The sequence below is a fragment of the Phoxinus phoxinus genome, assembly GCF_949152265.1.
Source record: "Phoxinus phoxinus genome assembly, chromosome: 11".
NCBI classification, from domain to species: Eukaryota; Metazoa; Chordata; class Actinopteri; order Cypriniformes; family Leuciscidae; genus Phoxinus; species Phoxinus phoxinus.
In genome coordinates, this window is record NC_136886.1 from 15,173,212 (window position 1) to 15,193,551 (window position 20,340).

The following is a 20,340-nucleotide window of genomic DNA, read 5'->3' on the forward strand; positions in this document are numbered from 1 at the left end:
AGCAACTTTTGCCTTATGTGTATTAGAACATACACATTAAAAGGTTAAATTGAGGAGGGTGTTGTCACCACATTGATAATTAAATTTATATTCAATTAAGATTTATACAACAATTTAAGAATAATTCCAAATATGTGACTCTGGACCAAACCAGTCACATGGGTAAAAAAAAATGTTGCTGGTCACATTTGGTTACTTTTTAAGAAACATAGCTTGACATGTCACAATCATGCATCTTTTCATAAGCCTCCTTAGACATGGCATTTTAGACTGAAATTCAATAGATTAATTCTAGGGAAGACTGTTTTGGACATAACTGCATAAAGCGTTATTTTGAGAGAACCATAATAAGGAACCAGCTGGTTGCTTTCACCCAACAGAACCAAAGAATCTTCAGCCCAAAATGAATGTGTTCTGCCCTTAAACAACTCTTAACCACAGGTCGGACCACATTATTATGCATCTTAGGTTTAAATTACATAAAAATATAGTGTTTCACAAGTCCTTTACACACATAAAATCACCGAATGCACAAAACCATTCATTCCCTCGCACTTGGAGTTCACCTCACATTCTCAATATAGGCTCTCTCTTACCGCACTGTTCAGATGACATATTTGCCATACTTATTGGAGGGGCCAGTGCTTTTCTGAGGTTGACATATGCATATCTTAGTAAAGCCCCCAGAAACCACACTTTGTTATGCTGTCCTGCTATAGCTGAGCTTTTTTTCAAGTTTTGCAATAACATGCAAATTCTGAAGTAAGCTATAAGTTCAAGAGATTTAGGCTGCATCTTGAATGTGTTCTTGGTTAACCCTCAGGCTGGTTTGGGTTTGAAACACCTCAAGCCCCTTTCGATATAGCTCACAGGCGTACTTTATACATTGAAATATCAGGTTGATACTTCTTGACTTCAACTAATTTTATAAAAACTGGTTATAAACAGGATTTCAAGTTGCCATGTCAGTTTGAGGTCTCAAAGACATTTAAAAATTTTGAATTTTAACATGGTATTCTTAGTTACATGCACCAGAGTCAAATCTTAAACAGGGTTCAATGCCAATACTGATATTTATTTATTTTGATAATATTCTCAAGGCTTGTCAATGGCAAATGTTGACATTATTTACAATGAATGTGAATGTTTATTGTGGTTATTAGGATATCTTGTGTATTTTTTACAGCTTTGTGTTCAATGTTGATTTTATTTTATTGGTAAGTTTAGATTGAGAATGTATTTCAAATAATCTAAATTATTCAGAATTATTTTACATAAATAGATTATGTGCTTTTCAGAAAACAAGTTTCTATTAATGTAAAAAAAATTAATCTCTGGCACACAATGTAGCATGTCAGTCATTTATTTGAATTTGTTTACCTATTGTTTTATTTTATTTTTTTGTTTATTGTATTTTTTCAAGGTGTTATTGATATCAGTTTAACCCCAAATACAAATGTTATTACTTTTCTACAATCTTCTTTTATGATGTATCATTAAAATCCCCTTATGTCTACTTAGTGAAAACAGGTTTAAAGCCTCAATAAGATCTGTGCAATTAATTTTAACTTGGTGCAGGACAGGATTTGTAAAAGTTTGAAGGCTAAATGATAGGTTGTGAATGCTGAAAATACTTCAGTCTGACAAAACAGGGGCCCCTGGGACCCCAGTCCCAACATTACAAGATTAAATCCAAATCCAGCTGCTCTGCAGAATCCATGACGGTGTTTGGATGGCGCGCCTCCTGCTTTTCACTCCTATTGTGATGCTCCGGCTCACACACACACACACACTCGGCTCACACACTCACTTTACCCAGCGCCAACAGCCAAAGAAACTAATGCTGCTCTCTTTACCAGCGTTTGAGTTTTTAAAACTATGCCTTGATGCAACTTAGTAACCCTGCTGGAGTTCGGAAAGTGGGAGAAGTGAAAAGGGAAAGTTGGGAAGTAATCGGTGAAGTTTTTCGCTATTCCCGTGCAGGAGCGCATCGAGCCATAATGGCGAGTCGTGCGCGGACAGGATCTCGATTCTCTCTCGCGGCGTGGAGCACACAATCCCGATCATACTGGAATAACCTGGAGCTTTCAAAGTGGAGCTTAGTCGCCATGTGTGTGTTTGTTTGTGGTGGATTTTGTGGTGCGGATAGTGAGTTTTCGATCCTGGAAGAAGCTCAAGTTTTGGCAGTGCAGATGAAGAAGCTGTCTACTCAGGAGCTGGGTGTTCTCACCATGCAGGTAATAAAACAACCATTTAAAACTTCAGCTTGTGTCTTTTAATGCACGTTTGTACATGTATAATATGTAATCTTTAGACTGAGAGTAGGCTATGGCTTGGTCTAAGTATCTTGAATAACTTTGAAAGTGAGATAAAGTGCACGTAATTTAGGATAGAATCCTGTATACTGTCAGCCTATTGTGCATTTCTATGCAACGACCTTCATGCTTGTTTGGATGGGTTGAATTGTTTATAAAATGTAAAGACGGTTCTTTTCAGTGTTATTTGGACATTTTAAAACACGTTGACAGACCGTCCTCACAATCGCATGGTTATTGATTGACTTTCCAGTCATGCTTGTGTGCATTCATTCATTTAAAGGCTTTATGCATGAATCATGCAACAACTGGATTTGAAAGATTCATTGTTTACTTTCTCCGAGTACATTTGTCCTCATCAGAAACATCTGCAGTAGCCCATTCTTCCATTCAATGTTTGAACATTATCTGCATTTCGTAAATAAACAATGTGTAGCCTACATTTATTTCATTACGTGTTATTAGGTTAGAAATTCTTTAGTTTTAAAAACTGGAGTGTTTCTTTTACAACTAATTTTTTTAATATCAATGCAGGGTGTTGTGTGTTTTAGGTCATTTTATAAGCAAATATCCTTTATTTAAAAATATCTAACCGTGTGATTTTTGTAAAGACAGCTCAATATGCACTACAATGATTTGGCGCCACCAAAGACAAGCAGATTACGTGTACACCGTAGTGTGCAAAATTCGGGCAAATTTCACGCTAATATGTTTTATGCTAGTCTAACCCATGAAGTTTCAAACTCGACATACGGATATTATAAGGCAGGCATAAACATATTCCTTTAGCAATTAATTACGGAAACAATTAAAAGTGTTTTTTCGCAACAAATGGCAAATTTGTTGTGGCGCTGTGTGTGATGTGTTGGTGTAAACGCGCGCACTTCAGAGGGAGCGCGCACAGAGGTGGGCAGTAGGGGGTCAGACCCAAATGGCCTTTCATCTGTGGCATACTATACTGCTGTCCTAGCTCCTCCTTTTTTCTTTGTCACACTCAGATGTTAATTCTCTCTCTCTCTCTCTCTCTCTCTCTCTCTCTCTCTCTCTCTCTCTCTCTCTCTCTCTCTCTCTCTCTCTCTCTCTCTCTCTCTCTCTCTCTCTCTCTCTCTCCCTCCCTCTCTCTCTCTCCCTCCCTCTCTCTCTCTCTCTCTCTCTCTCTCTCTCTCTCTTTTTGTATCTTTGTTAATGTATGAGATAAATTTTGTTTATGACAAATCAAAATGTCACTCTATTTAAGAAAATATATATGATTGTTGTCTATAGGCCTATTTACCGGTATCTTACATGCTTCACAATGAATGACCACTGTTTCATAAATATTTTAGATGTTGTTTAATAATTATTATCTCAATGTCTTCTGTTTTCTGTAATAATTTTCTCATAGCAAACAATCTTATTTAAGCTGTCATTTCCTAATGCAAGATGGGTTGCTCACATAAATACTTGATACCACGTGTTAAGTGCACGACTGAGTGTTGTAAATTACATTTCAGCTTGTGTATATTTGCTTTTTTTATTTGCAGTATTTCTCGTCAGGCTCGTCTGAGCTCTCCGTTTGACCATCAGACTGGTGGCTGTGGTTTAAGTTGAGGCTATTTGAACTGAGGCCTCCTAATTGAATAATGATGGTAATTCTGAATCAGTGTGTAAAAAGTAATAGAGACGGGTTCTCCGTCCTACGCCAACGAACATCGTCAGTATAAAAACGAATAGCTTGATTGTCATTGTGATAAGATTGTATAGTGAAAATTGTGGTCATTGGAAAATCCAAAAACGTTTTGGTGCACCTGGAATTTAAAGGGATAGTTCAACCAAACCAGACTTTCTTTACTCTGTGGAACACACAAATAACATTTGGACATTTTTGTCCAAGCAATATAAGTCAGTGTGATCCAAAACAATATTGGACCCCATTGACTTTCATTGTTCCACAGGAGAAAGTCAATCAAATATGTTTTGAACAACATGAAAATTGCCATAATTTCTTCACCCTTAATTATATTTAATGAACTGGCTTGTATTCCTGGCATCTTCATGTCACACAGTGATGTTTAGATCTCGATTTTTTTCCCTCTACCGACTGGTCTAGGAAGGAATCTGTTTTTATGCTGGTTTCATCATTGGAAATGAATCCTGGTTTGAAGGACATTTCATAGTCTCTGGGTGGGATGATCTCTGATGAAATAGCCCATTGAGACAGAGCCATTGCAAATGACCCATCCAGTTAACGACCATCCATCAGCTCACGGCCACCGGGGGCCCCTTCAAAGAAGTCCAGTCTGATGGCCCACCCCCTCCTCACTGCCAAACTGGTCACACTCACACATCTACATTCTACAAGTTCTTTAGCTAATTCAGTTACAGTGGGTGAGTGTGTAACAGTAGGTTGTTCGTGAGGCAAAGGCTTTTCGGCCATGCTTAATTAGCTCTGGAGTATTTGTTGTGTTGAATGTCCACTACTCTGTGACTGTGACCTTTGGAACTGTGGAACTGCTTTCTGCTTAAGTGCACACACTCATCTGGGGGGAACAGCCACTGGTCTTGATCAGAAGAACCCTGACCATGCCATTAGCTTCTGAGGATTGTGTAGAATTAGCTAGTTTCTTTGAATTTGGTTGAAGATTATTATGACGACTCAACGTTGGCCCTAGCAAAAAAGTACTGTGGCTCTGTATGGTACAGTGGATTATCAGAAGGTAATTTGATACGTCATGAAACTAATATTCATATACTATAGTATTTGCATGGTACTTTAAAAGAATACCATGAAATGATTGTAGATATATGGTATCTTTACCATAGTACTTTTTGGTTGTTTAGTTAAAATTTTTCCTTATTGCTGACCTTATGTGGAAATTGGGGGCATAGACACATTTTCTGACAATTAAAAAAAAAACACATCATTAACTCAACTCAATTAATAACCTTATGAAATTAGTTGAACACTACCATACCAGAAAAACATATTTTGTTAAATTATTTAAATTAAAAATATATTTTTTAAATAATATAATTTAAAATGTGATTTATTAATGTGATGACAAAGCTGACATTTTTATGAATTGAATATTTTATTATTGAAAAGGTTCTCAAAAACATTTTTACTGTTAAAAAAAAAAAAAAAAAGTTTTAAACACAAGACCATATTCTTAGGAATGTATTCATATTTCATATGGTTTTGATGAACCTTTTTACCATTTTAAAGATGTTAACCAAAAATGTACCAAAAAAGTAATGTGGTGTAAAGTGAAAAGAAATGTTTAATAAAATGTTCTTACTGCTTTAATACATGCGAATGTACACATCAATTATTCATCATAAAATATCATCAATATTCAAATGTCATTCATTAAACTTTTGGAGAATCACACCACATGACATTTTGACAGTTGTAGGGTTATAGTGTTTTGCTTGTGTGTTTAGGTCTTTGAGTTCACTGCTTACTCTCACACACAAAAATTCATAAGTCTGATGGCACTTTCTTCAGAGTCCTAAAGTGTTTTGCGTCTCTGTAGCACTAGCAGTCATTGAGTTAAAAGCGATTCCTCCTCCAGCTGTTTGATTCCAATTAATGCCGACTGCTGCAGCAAAGTCGCTCTTTCGGTTTCTCTGTACACGTTGCCCTGCCCCCCCCCCCCCCCCATATCTTTTCTGCTTTATGTTTCACTCTATTGTCCCTGTCCTTTTGTCCCCTCACTGATTTTCAGTATCCCGTTGAAACCACTCCCAGAGACTCAAGTTAACAATTTAAAGGGAGCATTCCACGCCGTCCTTCGCAGCAAAACATTTGTATGCTTTAATTAGGCTTTCGGCGAGGAAAAAAAAAAAGGCCACCCCGGCGGTCTTTCGCCGAGTATCACCATGGTAAAGTAAACCTCGGCGAAGCCATTGTGGCGTATTTTTCATTCACTCGAAACTTCATCGAGAGGGCTTCTCATTGCACGGCTAAGATGCGCCTGTTATTGAACGACCTAGTTAGAAAGTCTGCTGTGTGGAAGCTTTTGAGAGGAGGTCTTTCATTCACAATCTCCCAGAGGCAACCCCACCCCCCACCCTTTCTCTTGGAGAAGAGCCTGCCTTCTCTAGTGCCTTTATTTACCAGGAGCTGTAATTAACCGGCCTTATTTAATCAGTTTGGGCTCTTTCTCTCACACACACGTAGTGAAGAATAGAAGCTTCATGGGAACTGGCCTTTGTGCAGCGCTCAAAAGGTTCTTTCAGTAAGTTCCTGCAGGGTCGACCTGGGATGGGACATCGGGCCTTATCACAGAGTTCTCAATAGGGAGGTCTTCACACACCCTACCCTATCCCGAGGGGGATGGGGATGGGAGACCATGGGCCCCACTGCGCTCTCAGAAGTGTGTCTGTGTTGGTGTTTGTTGGATGTCTATGCGGGGTGGATTGGTGCTTGTTCTCTTCTCAACCTTTATGTTTTTTGGGACTGTGATCTCCTTCCCCCTCTCCTCTGATACGGCATCACATTCACAGAGAGACGAGAAGGGCCCTTACTGCATTCACACCAGACTGGTTTTCATTTCTGCTTCTTTTCTTTTCAAACTGACGGCCCCCTCTCTCCAGGGTCCAGACCGTCCCGATAACCCTCTTGTTGTTGTTTGTCTTTTGAGTGAACGGAGTAAAAGAAACTTATAGGATTGAAGAGTTGGTTGTCAATCAGATCTGCAGTGATATTTAACATTTGATCACCGGTATTCACTTTCTGTACCTGAATAGACCTAGATGAAAAACCTAAAAAAATGTTTATGTATTTGCTCTTTTGTATTTATTTTTTTTGTGCTATGCTTCTAATTTGCTTTGGTTCTTATTTTATTATTGACTGGTCACTTGTCTTTAATAATGTTCTAACTTTATATTAGGGTAGTAGTTTTTACTATGATAGAGTTGGAGTCAACAATTGTGAAATTTTACTGATATTTAAAAAATTAGTTTCATAATTTTAAGTTAATTTATTAGAATTAGGGTTGCAAAGGGGCTGAACATTTCCAGTAAATTTCTAGAAACTTTCAAAAAGTTTCTGAAAATTTTCCAAAAATCTTGGAATGTTTCTGGAAACCTTGCATTAATTATAATACAATGTTAATTGGTCAACAACAAAAACGTGTGTGTGTGTGGCAAGTAAATCAAGCAAATATCATTCACATATGACAGTTCTTATCTTGAGCTCAAAAGCATCCAGTTTTGAATTGACGTGAGGGTGAATATTTTTTGGGGGGGATTACAGAATATTTTTTATTTTATTTTATTGATATATTCCTTTGTGTAATTCATATTTAGTGTGTTTGAGTAAAAATTCTAAATCACTTTAAGTCCTGTCTGACCATTCAGACATGAGCAAAAATTGAGATTTTTATCAGACTTCAACCCACATTTTGATGGGATTTGTAAAAACAAAACAAACAAAAAAACAGATGTCTTGCTGGTTAGATTTCAACTTCAACTAAACAAAAATTTGAGTCCGGCACAACACATTTTTTTCTTTGCCTGTCTGAACAAAGCCTGTTTTAGGGATGGGACTGTTTAGTTTTTTTCTTTGAGAACCCATCAGTGTTGTTACTCCGTTTGTTTAGTTTTCCTACCGCTTTTATCTTCACTTTAAAAGCCGTTGATGTAATCTTGGAGAAGTTTTCTCTGGTCGTTATTGATTGTTTAGGAATGTGCATTTTGAATGGATGTTTTTTTCAGTGTTTCCAGAGACTCATGTATTATGTATATAAAGAGCAGGAATGTTTCAGCGTGGGAGGAGTAGACGGGGTCTGAACATCCCTGAAATGACAGGGTGAGGACACTAACCAGCCAAACCCATTCACTGTGACTGAATGAATGAACTCCACTTCAATAATCCTGAACACTTTGATCCCATTCACACCTATATGCTATAGCATCCATCTCTATCTTTTTTCTCTAAGCTGTTCACAATATTAAAGTGCTCACCTAACAAACACTCTTGGCATCGATTCTTTTACTTTGTATGCTTGCGTGAAGCGGCCCCATGCCAGAGCCTGCTTTATTAGTTCTAGGGAGCAACTATAAATGAAAATGTTCTATATTGAGAAAAATTGGCAAAACTTATATCCCTCAGAGAGGAAGGAGCTCAGATAGAAGATGGATGCGTTTGGAGATTAGGGGAGGGAGGATGAGAGCACACTGTGTTTGATCAGGGGTCACTCCCTGATTTAGAGATTAAAGAGGATCCATAAATACAGAGGTCAGTAGTTTGCATCCCATCCAGACCTCTTCATCTGATAACCTTTGAGATAAGGGGGTAGATGGGAATTCCTCTTTGTGGCACTTGGGCCACATTTCCTTTTTATTCATGAGAGGCATAAGACAGTTAGACCTGTGTCTCCATTATCATATGCTTTTTTTTAAGCAAAACTTGTGGTTTTGCTTAATATGTAGGCTAATTCTTAAAAAAGAGCACGCTAAGACACAACATGTTTTGTTTTATAAACATGTATTTTATTTCATTATTATTTCATTTTGATGATTGTTTTTTGGTGTGTTTTTGTGCGTTTTAGATTAACTTTGCGGTCTTCTTGCACTCTTTGAAAAGTTAACTAAAAATATTGAATTAATATCTGTTTTATATTTATATTGATTCCTAAGGTCACTTGTAGAATTTAAAATGTTTTAAAAAAAATTATTTCTTTTAATATTTCAGTATTTTAATTCCAATTTTTTGGCCATAACGATAAATCAAAATATTTTATCAATTTATTTGTATCAACTAGAATTTTTATATCTGAACATTCCTTGTTAAAATACTTGCTAAAATTTAAATTCCTTGCTAAAATAAAGGCTCAAAGTTGTGATAAGCTCTGATAAGTTCTGTATTCATCATCCAGCCATCAAAAGAGTTGCATAAAATCTAGATAAATTAGCAGACCTTACTGGCCAGTGGCCAGTCACTGATTGACTAGTTGGTTGTCCTTTTTGGTACTTTTAGTTGTTAGTGTACAGGTAATTCTCATTTATTTCATTTTGAAGATTGGCATCCTTTTACCACCCAAGAGGAAGCAGGAAATGACCTAAGATAGTGCCTGAACTTTGAATCTCTCTCTCTTGCAGTGTGTACTTTGAAAGATAAAAAGAACCTTGACTCTGAGGCCACTAATTGGCTGACATAAAGGAGCGTTCTTGCTTTGAATGTGCGATAGGAAAAGGAGGAAAGCTGCTAGAGCAACAAGCAGCAGCTGTGTTTTGCTATGACTGTCTCGAGCTGGGCTGCTGCTTGCCAAGGACAGTTATTTTATCTACCCCAGACCGACTGGTAACGCAACACCTGCGTTAGCACAGCCGATGAACTTGGGTGTTAGGCACAAGCGTACATTTCCCCTCAATGATATGTAAACATAAAAAGGGAATGAAAAAGAATTTTTATTGGCCACGATACCCAAGTTGCTGCTTAACGTTTGTGCGTGTGGACTTTATGGGAATGTGCGTTGACTATTTACGAGCATTTCGAAAGTTATTCTTCTGTTTATTGATTCATGTTCCCTAGAGACTTCATAGAGATGTTGCAGTGTGGTCTCAGATAAACTGTCTTTGTCTTGTGATTGCTTTAGCAGTGGGGACCAATTTACTGCCTGTTTTACTAGGTGCCTGTGCCGGAGAGAAAGGTTGTGGGAGAGAAAGAGAATATGTTTGTGCTCGATGTTTGCATGTGCACTTCTCAAATCGTGCCCGGTAGCGGTCCGCTTGGCACTCGTGATGGTGTGTGTGTGTACTTGTGTGAACTGGTCCAGTGCCAGCGTCTCTTTTACAGGAGTCTTGGGGACAGCTCTTTGGGTCTCTGGTGTCTGCTGAAAGGAAGACTGTGTGTAATGAACAGTTCGCAGCAAAGCATGGTGGGAATGCAGGTGTCTGATGGAGGCACTTATAGTAATGTGCAGTGGGCTCTGCATGCACGTTTACTCTGTTGAACGGTTTTATGTGGTGTTATTTAGAGTTTCAATGTTATTCTCTATTTGTAGTACTGTGGTACTGTAGTAGTGCAAGCGGTTGTCCAGATATACACATACACCCACAATTCAAAGGAATGGGGTCAGTACTTTTTATTACTGGGGAAATAAAGGCTTTTAGACTTTAAATTTCGACTTTCAAATAAATGCTGTTCTTTAAATTTGTTGAGTTTGTTGAGTAAAAAATTATCACATTTATAACAAAAATATTAAGCAGCCCTTAAGCAACTGTTTTGACAACATTAATTGGAATAAGAAACATTACTTAATTTACAGTAAATTATAATTTTTTCTGCTTTACCTTTACAGGAATAAATTACATTTGATTTAAAACAGAAAACAGTATATCAATTTATATTTAATATTTAATTTATCACTATCATCTGATTGTTTGTTTTTTTATTGTTTTTGCCTATACTATTTATTTAATCTTCTAGCACTTACTTTGGTATAGGAATGGATAATGGCAGCAAATTTAATATCCACTTTTCATCCTTGCTCTTTACCAGTGTTAATGTACTGAGAAATCATTTGTTACGCAATAATCATATGAAATGGGAATATAAATTAATATTAAGCCTGAGCAAAATGAATTGTGAGGCCGTAACTGTGATGCTTCAAAAAGTTCATAAAGTAATCTAAAAGAAATTGTCAATGATTTTTCTTTTTGACGCATCATAGTTTTGGTGGACTTGAGTTTCAATGGAGGAACAGAAATCTCTTGGTTTCATTAAACATATCTTCGTTTTGTGTTTCGAAGATTAATGGAAGTTTTGGTACAACATGAGGGTGAGTAAATGATGACAGAATTTTCATTTTTGGGTGGACGGTTCCTTTAAACTCATAACTGACTTTGAAGACCAGCCAAGCGGGTTCTTAAGTGTTAGGTCTGTTGTTTTCATTGGGTGATGTTATGAATGATATCCTTGCTTTATAGCTGAAAGAGACAAAGAAAATGGAAAAATCTGATACTTGGGTGTTAATCGTATTTTTGACGTGATCGCCATTCGCCAGCCTTCATAGTACATCTGCAAACAGCATAGATTGCAAGACTATAGATCTCAACCTGATAATGTCTATGTGGTTAAAATCCGTTAATTTCAGTGTTATGTCTTGATTTACTTGCTTCAATGAGTGAGTTTACTACACCGCAAACCGGAATCAGACCGTCAGCTGTTTTTGAGTGAGGATTTGGCAAATCTTTCATCTGATTTTCATCTCTGTTTGGGTTCCTCAAGGAGGATTAGGTGAGTTTGTTTGTTTGCAATGTCTTCACTTCATAAACCATTATGGATGGTGCCAAAACCAAGTGCCATATTCCTGTGTTTAGCTGGATTTGGGTTGGCTTTTTTTTTTTTTTTTTTTTTTACTGTTTGAATTAACCTTGGCAGCTTTCTCGGTGGAAATGTCATAATTTAGAGAGAAGTTGCAAAGGAATGTAAGCAATGATTTGACAGCAAATATATCTTTAGTTGCCTAGGGTGTTTACTGTCTTCACTGCAATACTTTGTGGATCATGTTTTTCTATAGTTTAGTGTGAGTTTACCAGCTTGTGCACAAATGCATATTTGCGCATGGAAATATTTGTCCATGAGTTCCCAGAGCTTTGATCAGCCAAACTTTAGCGTTGCAATGGTGTCACGCTGTATAATCTGACAGAAACCGCATCGATGACATTTCCAGACTGCTGATTCAAATGCATTTCTGTCTTGTACTTAACGCTTGTCGGTATTTTTCCTCACCCGTTTCCCATGAACATGTGCGTGTAAACCTGACTGAAACTAAGGTATTATACAAATAATTGACAACAAATGAGGTACAGTTTTTCCCTCAAGTTGTTTTTCTAGTTATTATGTTTGTAGCCAAATGTTTCGCCACGTTGAGCTTAAAGCGTTTTCTCATAGTTAGTGTGCAAATATATTCACACACATCCAAAGTTTCAGGCTTATCAAGCAGGTTTGAGAGATGTTTTAAAACATATCATTTTAATTTGATTGCAATTGCATGTCTAGACAGGCATACTAACTGCACATATCATACTTAAATTGTTCCTAATTTATTTCTGAAGTAAAAAAAAAAAAGATGTAATCTTATAATAATTTAATGGTTTTAATAGTTTATTCTGCTTGCACAAAGGATTATTTGTTGAATTGGATAGGATGGTTGTACACAGATTTATTTTAAATACTTAATCATTCACTGTTGTCTAGGACACATCAGGGTGGATTAGTGTTTGCACTGCAAGTACAGTGTGGTCACATTTTCGACTACCTGAGAATGTTGTTTAAGTGATTGTATCACAAACATTTTATACCCCATTCCTACCTACATTTAGTTCACTTCTGACCAAATCCCCCAAAATAAATGTTAATACCAAGAATAAACAGTGTCCTTGACATGTATTGAAGGCAAGGTTTGTAACGTAGAGTGATGTGGCATCATTTCGAACAAAATCAGGTCAAAACTATGTTTGATTGGAGTCCGCCTTAGTCCTTGGCGATTATGTACTACTAGGTAGGTGAGGTGCTCTGAGGCTCTGCGTTGTTTGACATGGAAATCTTCTCTGGTTCATTTCTTCTGTTCAGTCCGCCGAGATCAGACATCTGCGAGTGAAAACATGAACACACTTGAAAGCCTCTTTATAGTAGAAAATGAGGTTGTGATGTTTTAATAAAGCTTGCTTTTAAGCATTGTATAACGTGCTATATAAACAAGGAAGCACATAGCTGTTGCGCAGGTGCGCATGCGTGGCAACAAATAAACGACGTGCAGCAGAAAACCTGAAGGGACGCGCTTTTGAGTACCAACATTTTGGGGGACAGGGACCAGGCCCCATGGTTCGGTACGCATGTGATTCGAGGATTAACTGCTAACTTTAACCATCATAGAGTGAAAGTTTATCATCTGGATGTGTTTTGTCTTTTTTATATATAAATAAACGTGACATAACTTTACCAGAGTGCCAAATTGCAGACCTTGTGCAAACATATCCACATTGCTGTTTTCTCATATTGTTGTGTGATTATTTTGATATTGAGAGGAAAGCGCAAAGCACATATTAATCTAAACGCCGCTCTCAGCAGTGTGGTTGGTGGCGGGATATTCGCTAACAGTATACCACTACTCGCATATTTCAAACTTCTTTTTACCCCTAACCGAAGAACAAAAAAGAATTTCACAGTCAACATATCGGGGCCTTTGTATAGGCAGGCCCGTTGGGTATCCGAGGCCCCTCTCCCTCACTGATGCTGTCTGTAACCAAGCCCCTGTGTCCATCTGAGCGTGTTCACCACGCACCATGAGTTCACATCCGGCAGACAGCCAACAGAGCCTTTGTCCACTGGACTGAAGCGAGCAGCAGGATCCTGCTCTGTCTTACTGATCCGAGAATAACCAGAGATAAGCAGTGATCCCCGACTGGAATGATTCTCCCTGATCATTGGAATGTGCTTCCTCTTGTAGGCCGTGTTGGGTTTTCATTTAGGAGTTTTATGGGGTCAGAATTAAAGATTTGTGGGGTTCTAGTCCATGTGTGTTCGCTTTAAGGTCATCTGTATGCTTGCGTAGTTGTTGTCACAATTATTGTTTAGCAAATATACACATTTAAGTTGTCTTTCAGGAAAACAGAGCAAAACACTCACTCATCCTAGACTATGCTGTTTTTTTTCCATTTCAGTGATGAAGAACAGAGCTGTATATCCATGTAATACATTTAGAGGTCCCCAGTGTTTGGTCTGTTCTTTAGAACTTGAAGTTTACAACACAGAGCACATGTGTACAATTCTAGGTAGTTTTGGTCAGTGTTCCTGGGAAAGGTGGTGCATTCTTAAGTGACAGCCCCTCAAAAGTCCCTCTTTGAGCCACTGCCGCCCTGTCGGCTGGCCCTGTCACCACCATATGACAAGTGACTCTGGGTCATCAGGATAGAGGAAAGACAAATGTTTATTGTCAAACAGTATATGCCAGGGACAGAAGATCACAGCATAGCATTACGGAAATAGCAGGGGGGGAAATAAACAAAGTGCTCTTTTGTGTACTAGCTGACAAGTGCCTTAAACCGAGTATTTGAGCAAGTAAACTGAGAAAGAATAGGTTCCACAAACCTGGAGAACTTTGAAAACCTTAGCAACCATTGGACATCAAATATAAAAACATAATTTTGTTTCCCAACAGACTGATTCAAATCTGTGCACCCTGACTCTTTGACGTTGAGTAGTATACAATCTAATTTGACCATGCGATTTTCAGGAGTCTTTCCAATTTTGTGTGCAACTTAAATTTGGTCACTGAACTGACTGGTGAATATGTTGACTGAGACTAGTTGTTTTGATTTTTGTTTGCCATATTTTATGTATGTGCGTTGTTAAAAGCCTATTAAATCTGTTCATATGAAATTTCTTTACATTCTCTTTTTGAACTTTTACTGATGTTAAAAAAATGTGGACAAAATCCCAGTCAAAGTTAATTTACTATGTATAGGTTCACTAATATACTTTGAATTATGACTAATGACTATGCTTCTTGCATGTTGATAGTCTTTCCACCGAAACTACTGTGCTTCAGGTGTTAAAGAAGGTGAATCAGAGAGTGATTTAAAAAGGCTTTTCCAAGTATCTTAACACTAATGTTCTAAAACTAATATTTTTATGTATCCAACTTGAAAGACTTCCAAGTCGTTTTTGTCCAGAGGAGCAAGCTGAAGATCATGCAGTATGTAGATGTAGACATGACCTCACATTTTAATATAATGTAAAACCAGAGAGTGAGAGGACCACCCTTGGTCTGCTGTACATGTTCTTGTTCAGTTTGGCTCTCCCGAGTGATGTGGTTGAATTAATGCAATCAAAGCAATGAGAATTACGTTTTCTGAATAAAAAGTAGATAGCTGGTTTATAAGGAGAGGTCTGTTTGCTTAAGCTTGACGGTGCTGAAATGTTGGCTTTCACAAGCCTGCAGACACCATTTGATTGCCTTGTTCCCGTAAACTCAAACTGACTCTATGGGATGTTTGATCTGGATTTCGTATTTTATGTGGAAAAAGAGATTTGTCCTTCAGTCCAGGCAGAAATCCTGTCTTCTACCATGCTGTTTGTCTAGTCAGTGTTTGCTCTCCAGTCCTCGAGGTTTTCTCACCTCACTTGCTTCATATTTAGCCGTTCACAGTTCAAAAGCTTCAGATGAAGAACATTACAAGGGTGTAATTATGACTACAGGTGCCAGATCTGTTGGTGTGTGTCTGACTGTGTTGGCAGTGTTAAAGGAGAATGGGCACAGAGGGCAGCTTAGCCCGACGTTGCCCAGACCATCTGTGGGCGTTGTGGGTTGAGGTGGGTGGAAAGTTGGAAAGTTACACCACCGTGAGTGCCAGGGTAGCCAGCGCACGGTCCAGGACTTGCAACATAAGCCGCATGTTGCATGATAATTGAAAACACAGCACAAAATTCCTTGTAGTTGCAATTTGATCGCACCTGTGTGAATTTCTTTTTTTCTTTTTTCTTTTTTTAAGAAAACCGCTTGAACCCAAGATGGAGAATGTGTATGGATGTGTAGTAGGTCTGCATTCATTTATGGATTAAATCTTCTGAAAGATTTCATATGAGAGGTTTTGTTTTTTGGTTCAGGTTTGCCACCAAGAAACTCTTAACTAATCGTTTAGTACTTTGATGTATTACTTTGATCCACCAATAAAGCAGATTTATAAGTTGTCAAATGGTATTTCTATTTAACAAGGCCCAGGTTTGAAGTCCTGAAGTTTGACTTTCATCTTTAGTGGATTGGAAATGTTGCATTGCACAAGCCAAAAATGTGGGCATACCATTTAAGGATTTTAGACAGGTAAAACAACACCATTGCTGTTTATTATTATATATGAAATAATTTATTTGTTTTATCGTTTGTGAATGATGAACAGTCTGTAATGCTCAATAATCCTAAATACTATGCCTGGTTGGTGGTAGACCTTTAAACAATTTTAGCTTTTAAACAATATCATGGGTATTACTTCATGTGATAAATGAGAAAGTATTATAGACTAATTATTTGCCTTTATGTTACTTATAATATAAAAGCAAACGATTAACTTTTTCGCATACCGTTTACTTGCTGTCTAATAAGTAACATATTAGATGTGACTGTTAAACAGAGACCATATGAAGACGGAGAATGTGAGCACTGTGTGATCAGGCGCTGGCGTTCTCAGCGCCGCCTGTCAAAATAAAAGTCTGTCGTGCCGTCAAAATAAAAGTCCCGCTTCTAACACATCGGCCAATCAGAAAAACTTATCGGCCTGTGCCGATATATCAGCCATGGCGATATTTGGTCAACCACTAGGTATGTTGTTATGTTAAGATGTATTTATTTATACTTTTTAAAGGGTTAGTTCACCAAAAAATTTAATTATGTAATTAAATTACTCACCCTCATGTCGTTCCAAACCTGTAAGACTTTCGTTCATCTTCGGAACACGAAGATCTTTTTGATGAAATCTGAGAGCGTTCTTTCCTTCCATTGACAGTCTACGCAACTACCACTTTCAAGCCCCAGAAAGGTAGTAAAGACTCCAGTGGTTTGACCTTCATTTTATAAAGAGTGCTTTGTACACACACACACACACACACACACACACACACACACACACACACACACACACACACACACACACACAAAACAATTGACCAACAACAATTGAAAACAATTCTTCATTTGTGTTCTGAAGATGAAAGAAAGTCTTACGGGTTTGGAACGACATGAAGGTGAGTAATTAATGATAGAATTTTTAATTTTGAGTGAACTATCCCTTTAATGGAAATGGAATGGAAACTCCATCTGATGGGAATGTGGATGATCTGGTTCTAGGTAGACTCTGCAAGTGTAGCAGGAAATGAAGCGGCTTCTCCATCGTCCCTCATAGATGGATGAGCTCCGGGAATGTCAGACAGGGATGTGGACTCCAAGACCTCTTTTTTTCCCCCAATCTTTTCTCACTCTTCCTCCCCGTTTTATGTTTTTTTCAGCGAGTTGTGAATTATGCTCAGCTTTTGAAGCTCAGACTTCACCACTGACAAACAGACATCGCTCATCTCCTAAAATTTAACACCCCACTAGAGAAAAGATTACAGACTCTGAGTCTCTCTCATGTTTACCTCCACAGCCTTTAAAGCAAAAGTGTCTGCTGCCCTATTTTTAGTTAGAGGAGTCTTAAAATCTTCTTCTTCTCTCTGCATGTTGCCATGGTGCTAATAAGATCATTAACTACATTTAAAACCTCAAAGTGATAAAGAGACTTTCATATTTCTTTTCTACATGTGGCAAAGTGGATGAAAATTCGCTTCTTGAATCACTACCGAATGCTGCACAGCGCATAAGACTTCAGTTGTTTTGATGTTGTTTTTCACTTAAACCAATTAAGTTCTCAGTTAGTTTGATGTGGCCTACACTTTTTAAAACCTTCTTTTCATAAAAACAATACTACAATAAACATTTTTATGCTGAAGTTTAAATTTCTACTTTCCCTGCCAATATTTCCACTGACCACCACATAGTTTTTTATTTCTCATTAAGTTTTATATTTTTCATTACATTTTTGTAAATTTTTCAAGTTAGAGCAATTTATAGTTTTTTAATATGCAAAAATAGCTGGAATTTATTTAGCTATAATGATGGCTATAAATTCATAAACACATTTGATGGAAAACTGTTATCATTTTTACTGATGCTCCTTAGACTAATTATGTCACTTTTCATCATATTTGACAACAGCAAATGTTTAGGTTTTGAAAGTCAGTAATGTTATCAACAAATGTAAGATGTAGTGACAACACATCATTTTTTCTTTCTTTTCTGTAATTTATGACTTTAACATTTTATTCTAAGCATACCTTTTTTGCTGTGCATATTGGCTCTTGTATAAGCCTTCAGCAATGGCTATGCGCAGAAATTCAAGGTAATAAAACACTCGGCCTCTCAACTGTTGTCATTGTTATTTGGGCCCCCTTCACATGTGGAAACCATTATATCCTGTCTGCTGGACTAAAAAAAAAAAACAGGGCTGCCGCGAGTCGGAGATCTGCGAGAGAATCCGCTCCGTGACCTGGTCTCTCAACGGGCCCCTCAGTGTTTGCACAAAGAGGTTTTGTTATTGTAGGACCCCAGGCTCTGTCGGCCCCTCCACCGACACTCAGTCTCTTTCTCTGTGGAACACAAGTTCAACCCAAAGCAGATCAAGAACACACAGGCGTAAGGGTGTGTTATCTCTGTAGGTGATTTATCTACACGTTGTAAGTTGAGTGAAGCTTGATGTATATCCCTGGTTTGACTGTATATTGATGCTGGATGTGTTAAAAGTTTGTGTTATATTAACACCACACTTTTTTTCCCTCAAGACATCATCCCAGACAGTCATCAGACTTACTTAGGCTGAACTGCACATGGTCCAAAACCTTGAAACTGTATCAGTGCAATGTTTTGTCTGTGCTAGTAATGCGTAACTGTGGAAACCGAAGTCATTTTTGCTCCAGCCTTGCAGAGTGTCATTACTTCATTTCTGATGGTTAGATAAGTTTGAGATGTTTTGGTATTAAAAAACCATTAAAACAACTTATGCTCCATTAACCTGATAACTATGTGAGATTATAAATGTAGTCCACCCTTATATGTTCGCATGTGGAACTCATTTTACACTCGTTCTCTTCGCGTCCACCCAACCCCCTCACAAACACACACACAGTATATTCACTGCTAATGTGAAACATGTTAGCCGCACTTCAGTATCTGCTAAAACCCTCTTTTCAAAGCAAGATTACAGACTGAAGAAAATGTATGCAAAAAGACCATGGATATAAAAAATTTGACATAATATTGTGCCTTTAAGCTAGACTTGCTTTTTGGTCATTTGTTGTACAAACTATTTGTTGCTAATAAACTGAAATGGAAATAGATTTATCATATATCATATATATTCATAATTTATCATGTATATAAAAATGCATTTCTCTAATGTATCATTGAATGGGGATTGCAGAATAAGGGCACCTACATGCATATAGTGTGATAGAAAACACTGAAGGCATAGACCGTAATGAGGGACGCCATATTTAATTTTACGCTAATGAAAGTGAAGCTCTGAGGGATAGACTGCTGTGCAATATCTTGGACTGTTGGGTGGTATTTCTGCTGATTGGTCAGCTGATGCAAAAGTGACAAATATGGCTTTACAAAACTTCCAGCAAACAAAAAAATGATTTTTAAATTTGTATTGAATTTCTTTTTGATTCTTTTTGATTAGGATATTGTATAAGACCATATAAAATCTGTTTAATTTTTTTCAAAATCCTCTTTTCCCCTATGTTTTTCAATTCTCATTTTTATGGAATTATTTTAAAAGTTGAATGAAATTTTAGTAATAAAAAATCTTGCAGTTTAATATACACAGACACTATTCCAAATTGCAATTTGATTAAGCCCTATACGTTTGATTTATTCATCTTGAATTTCCCCGATTCGTTATACAGTAAATTAAATTGTATGAATGGACTCTGCATTTCCATCGTGGAAATCATAGAGCCCTGATTTTAAATCCGTCAAACTGTCCGTTTCAATTGAATAATTCATAATGATAAACCTATAATTAAAAAAATGTCTCAATTATTTAATTGGTGAAAATCCAATGACAACAATGCCGGTTTGGCTGAAATTATATTGTTCCTTTTTATTGAAAATCTACATAACTACCGGTACATAAATGCATAGCAACTACATAAATATTAGTATAAATATTGAATATCTTTTGAAGGTTGTAATTTTTATTTTTATTAATAATGCTCAAACCTAGATGTTACTGAATGATATACTTTAACCATGGTATTTACCGTATCATGTCCAACTAACTACAATAATACCATGCTATTTGTTCGTTAGTGACGAGTAACATCTAAAATACTATACAGGTTTCGTTTATTCATTTGTCATTCAATGTCACTGGTTGTTTATTTGATAAAGGTTGAGATTTGAAAAAGGCTGAAGAAATGGCCATGTGGAAAACAAGGGAG

General features: G+C 37.2%; 1 protein-coding gene across 2 annotated transcripts in view; it reads left to right on the forward strand.

Annotated features, from left to right (window-relative positions):
* Positions 1-1,709: 1,709 nt before the first annotated feature.
* The window catches only part of cachd1 (cache domain containing 1), a 69,330-nt gene continuing 50,699 nt past the window's right edge, over positions 1,710-20,340 (forward strand). The window contains exon 1 of one of the 2 annotated variants that reach the window (XM_079628317.1): positions 1,710-2,237. In XM_079628317.1, coding sequence (XP_079484443.1) covers positions 1,887-2,237 — 351 coding nt within the window. In that variant the 5' untranslated portion in view covers positions 1,710-1,886. The remainder of the gene's footprint in view (positions 2,238-20,340) is intronic. The other variant, XM_079628316.1, reaches the window with a different exon arrangement.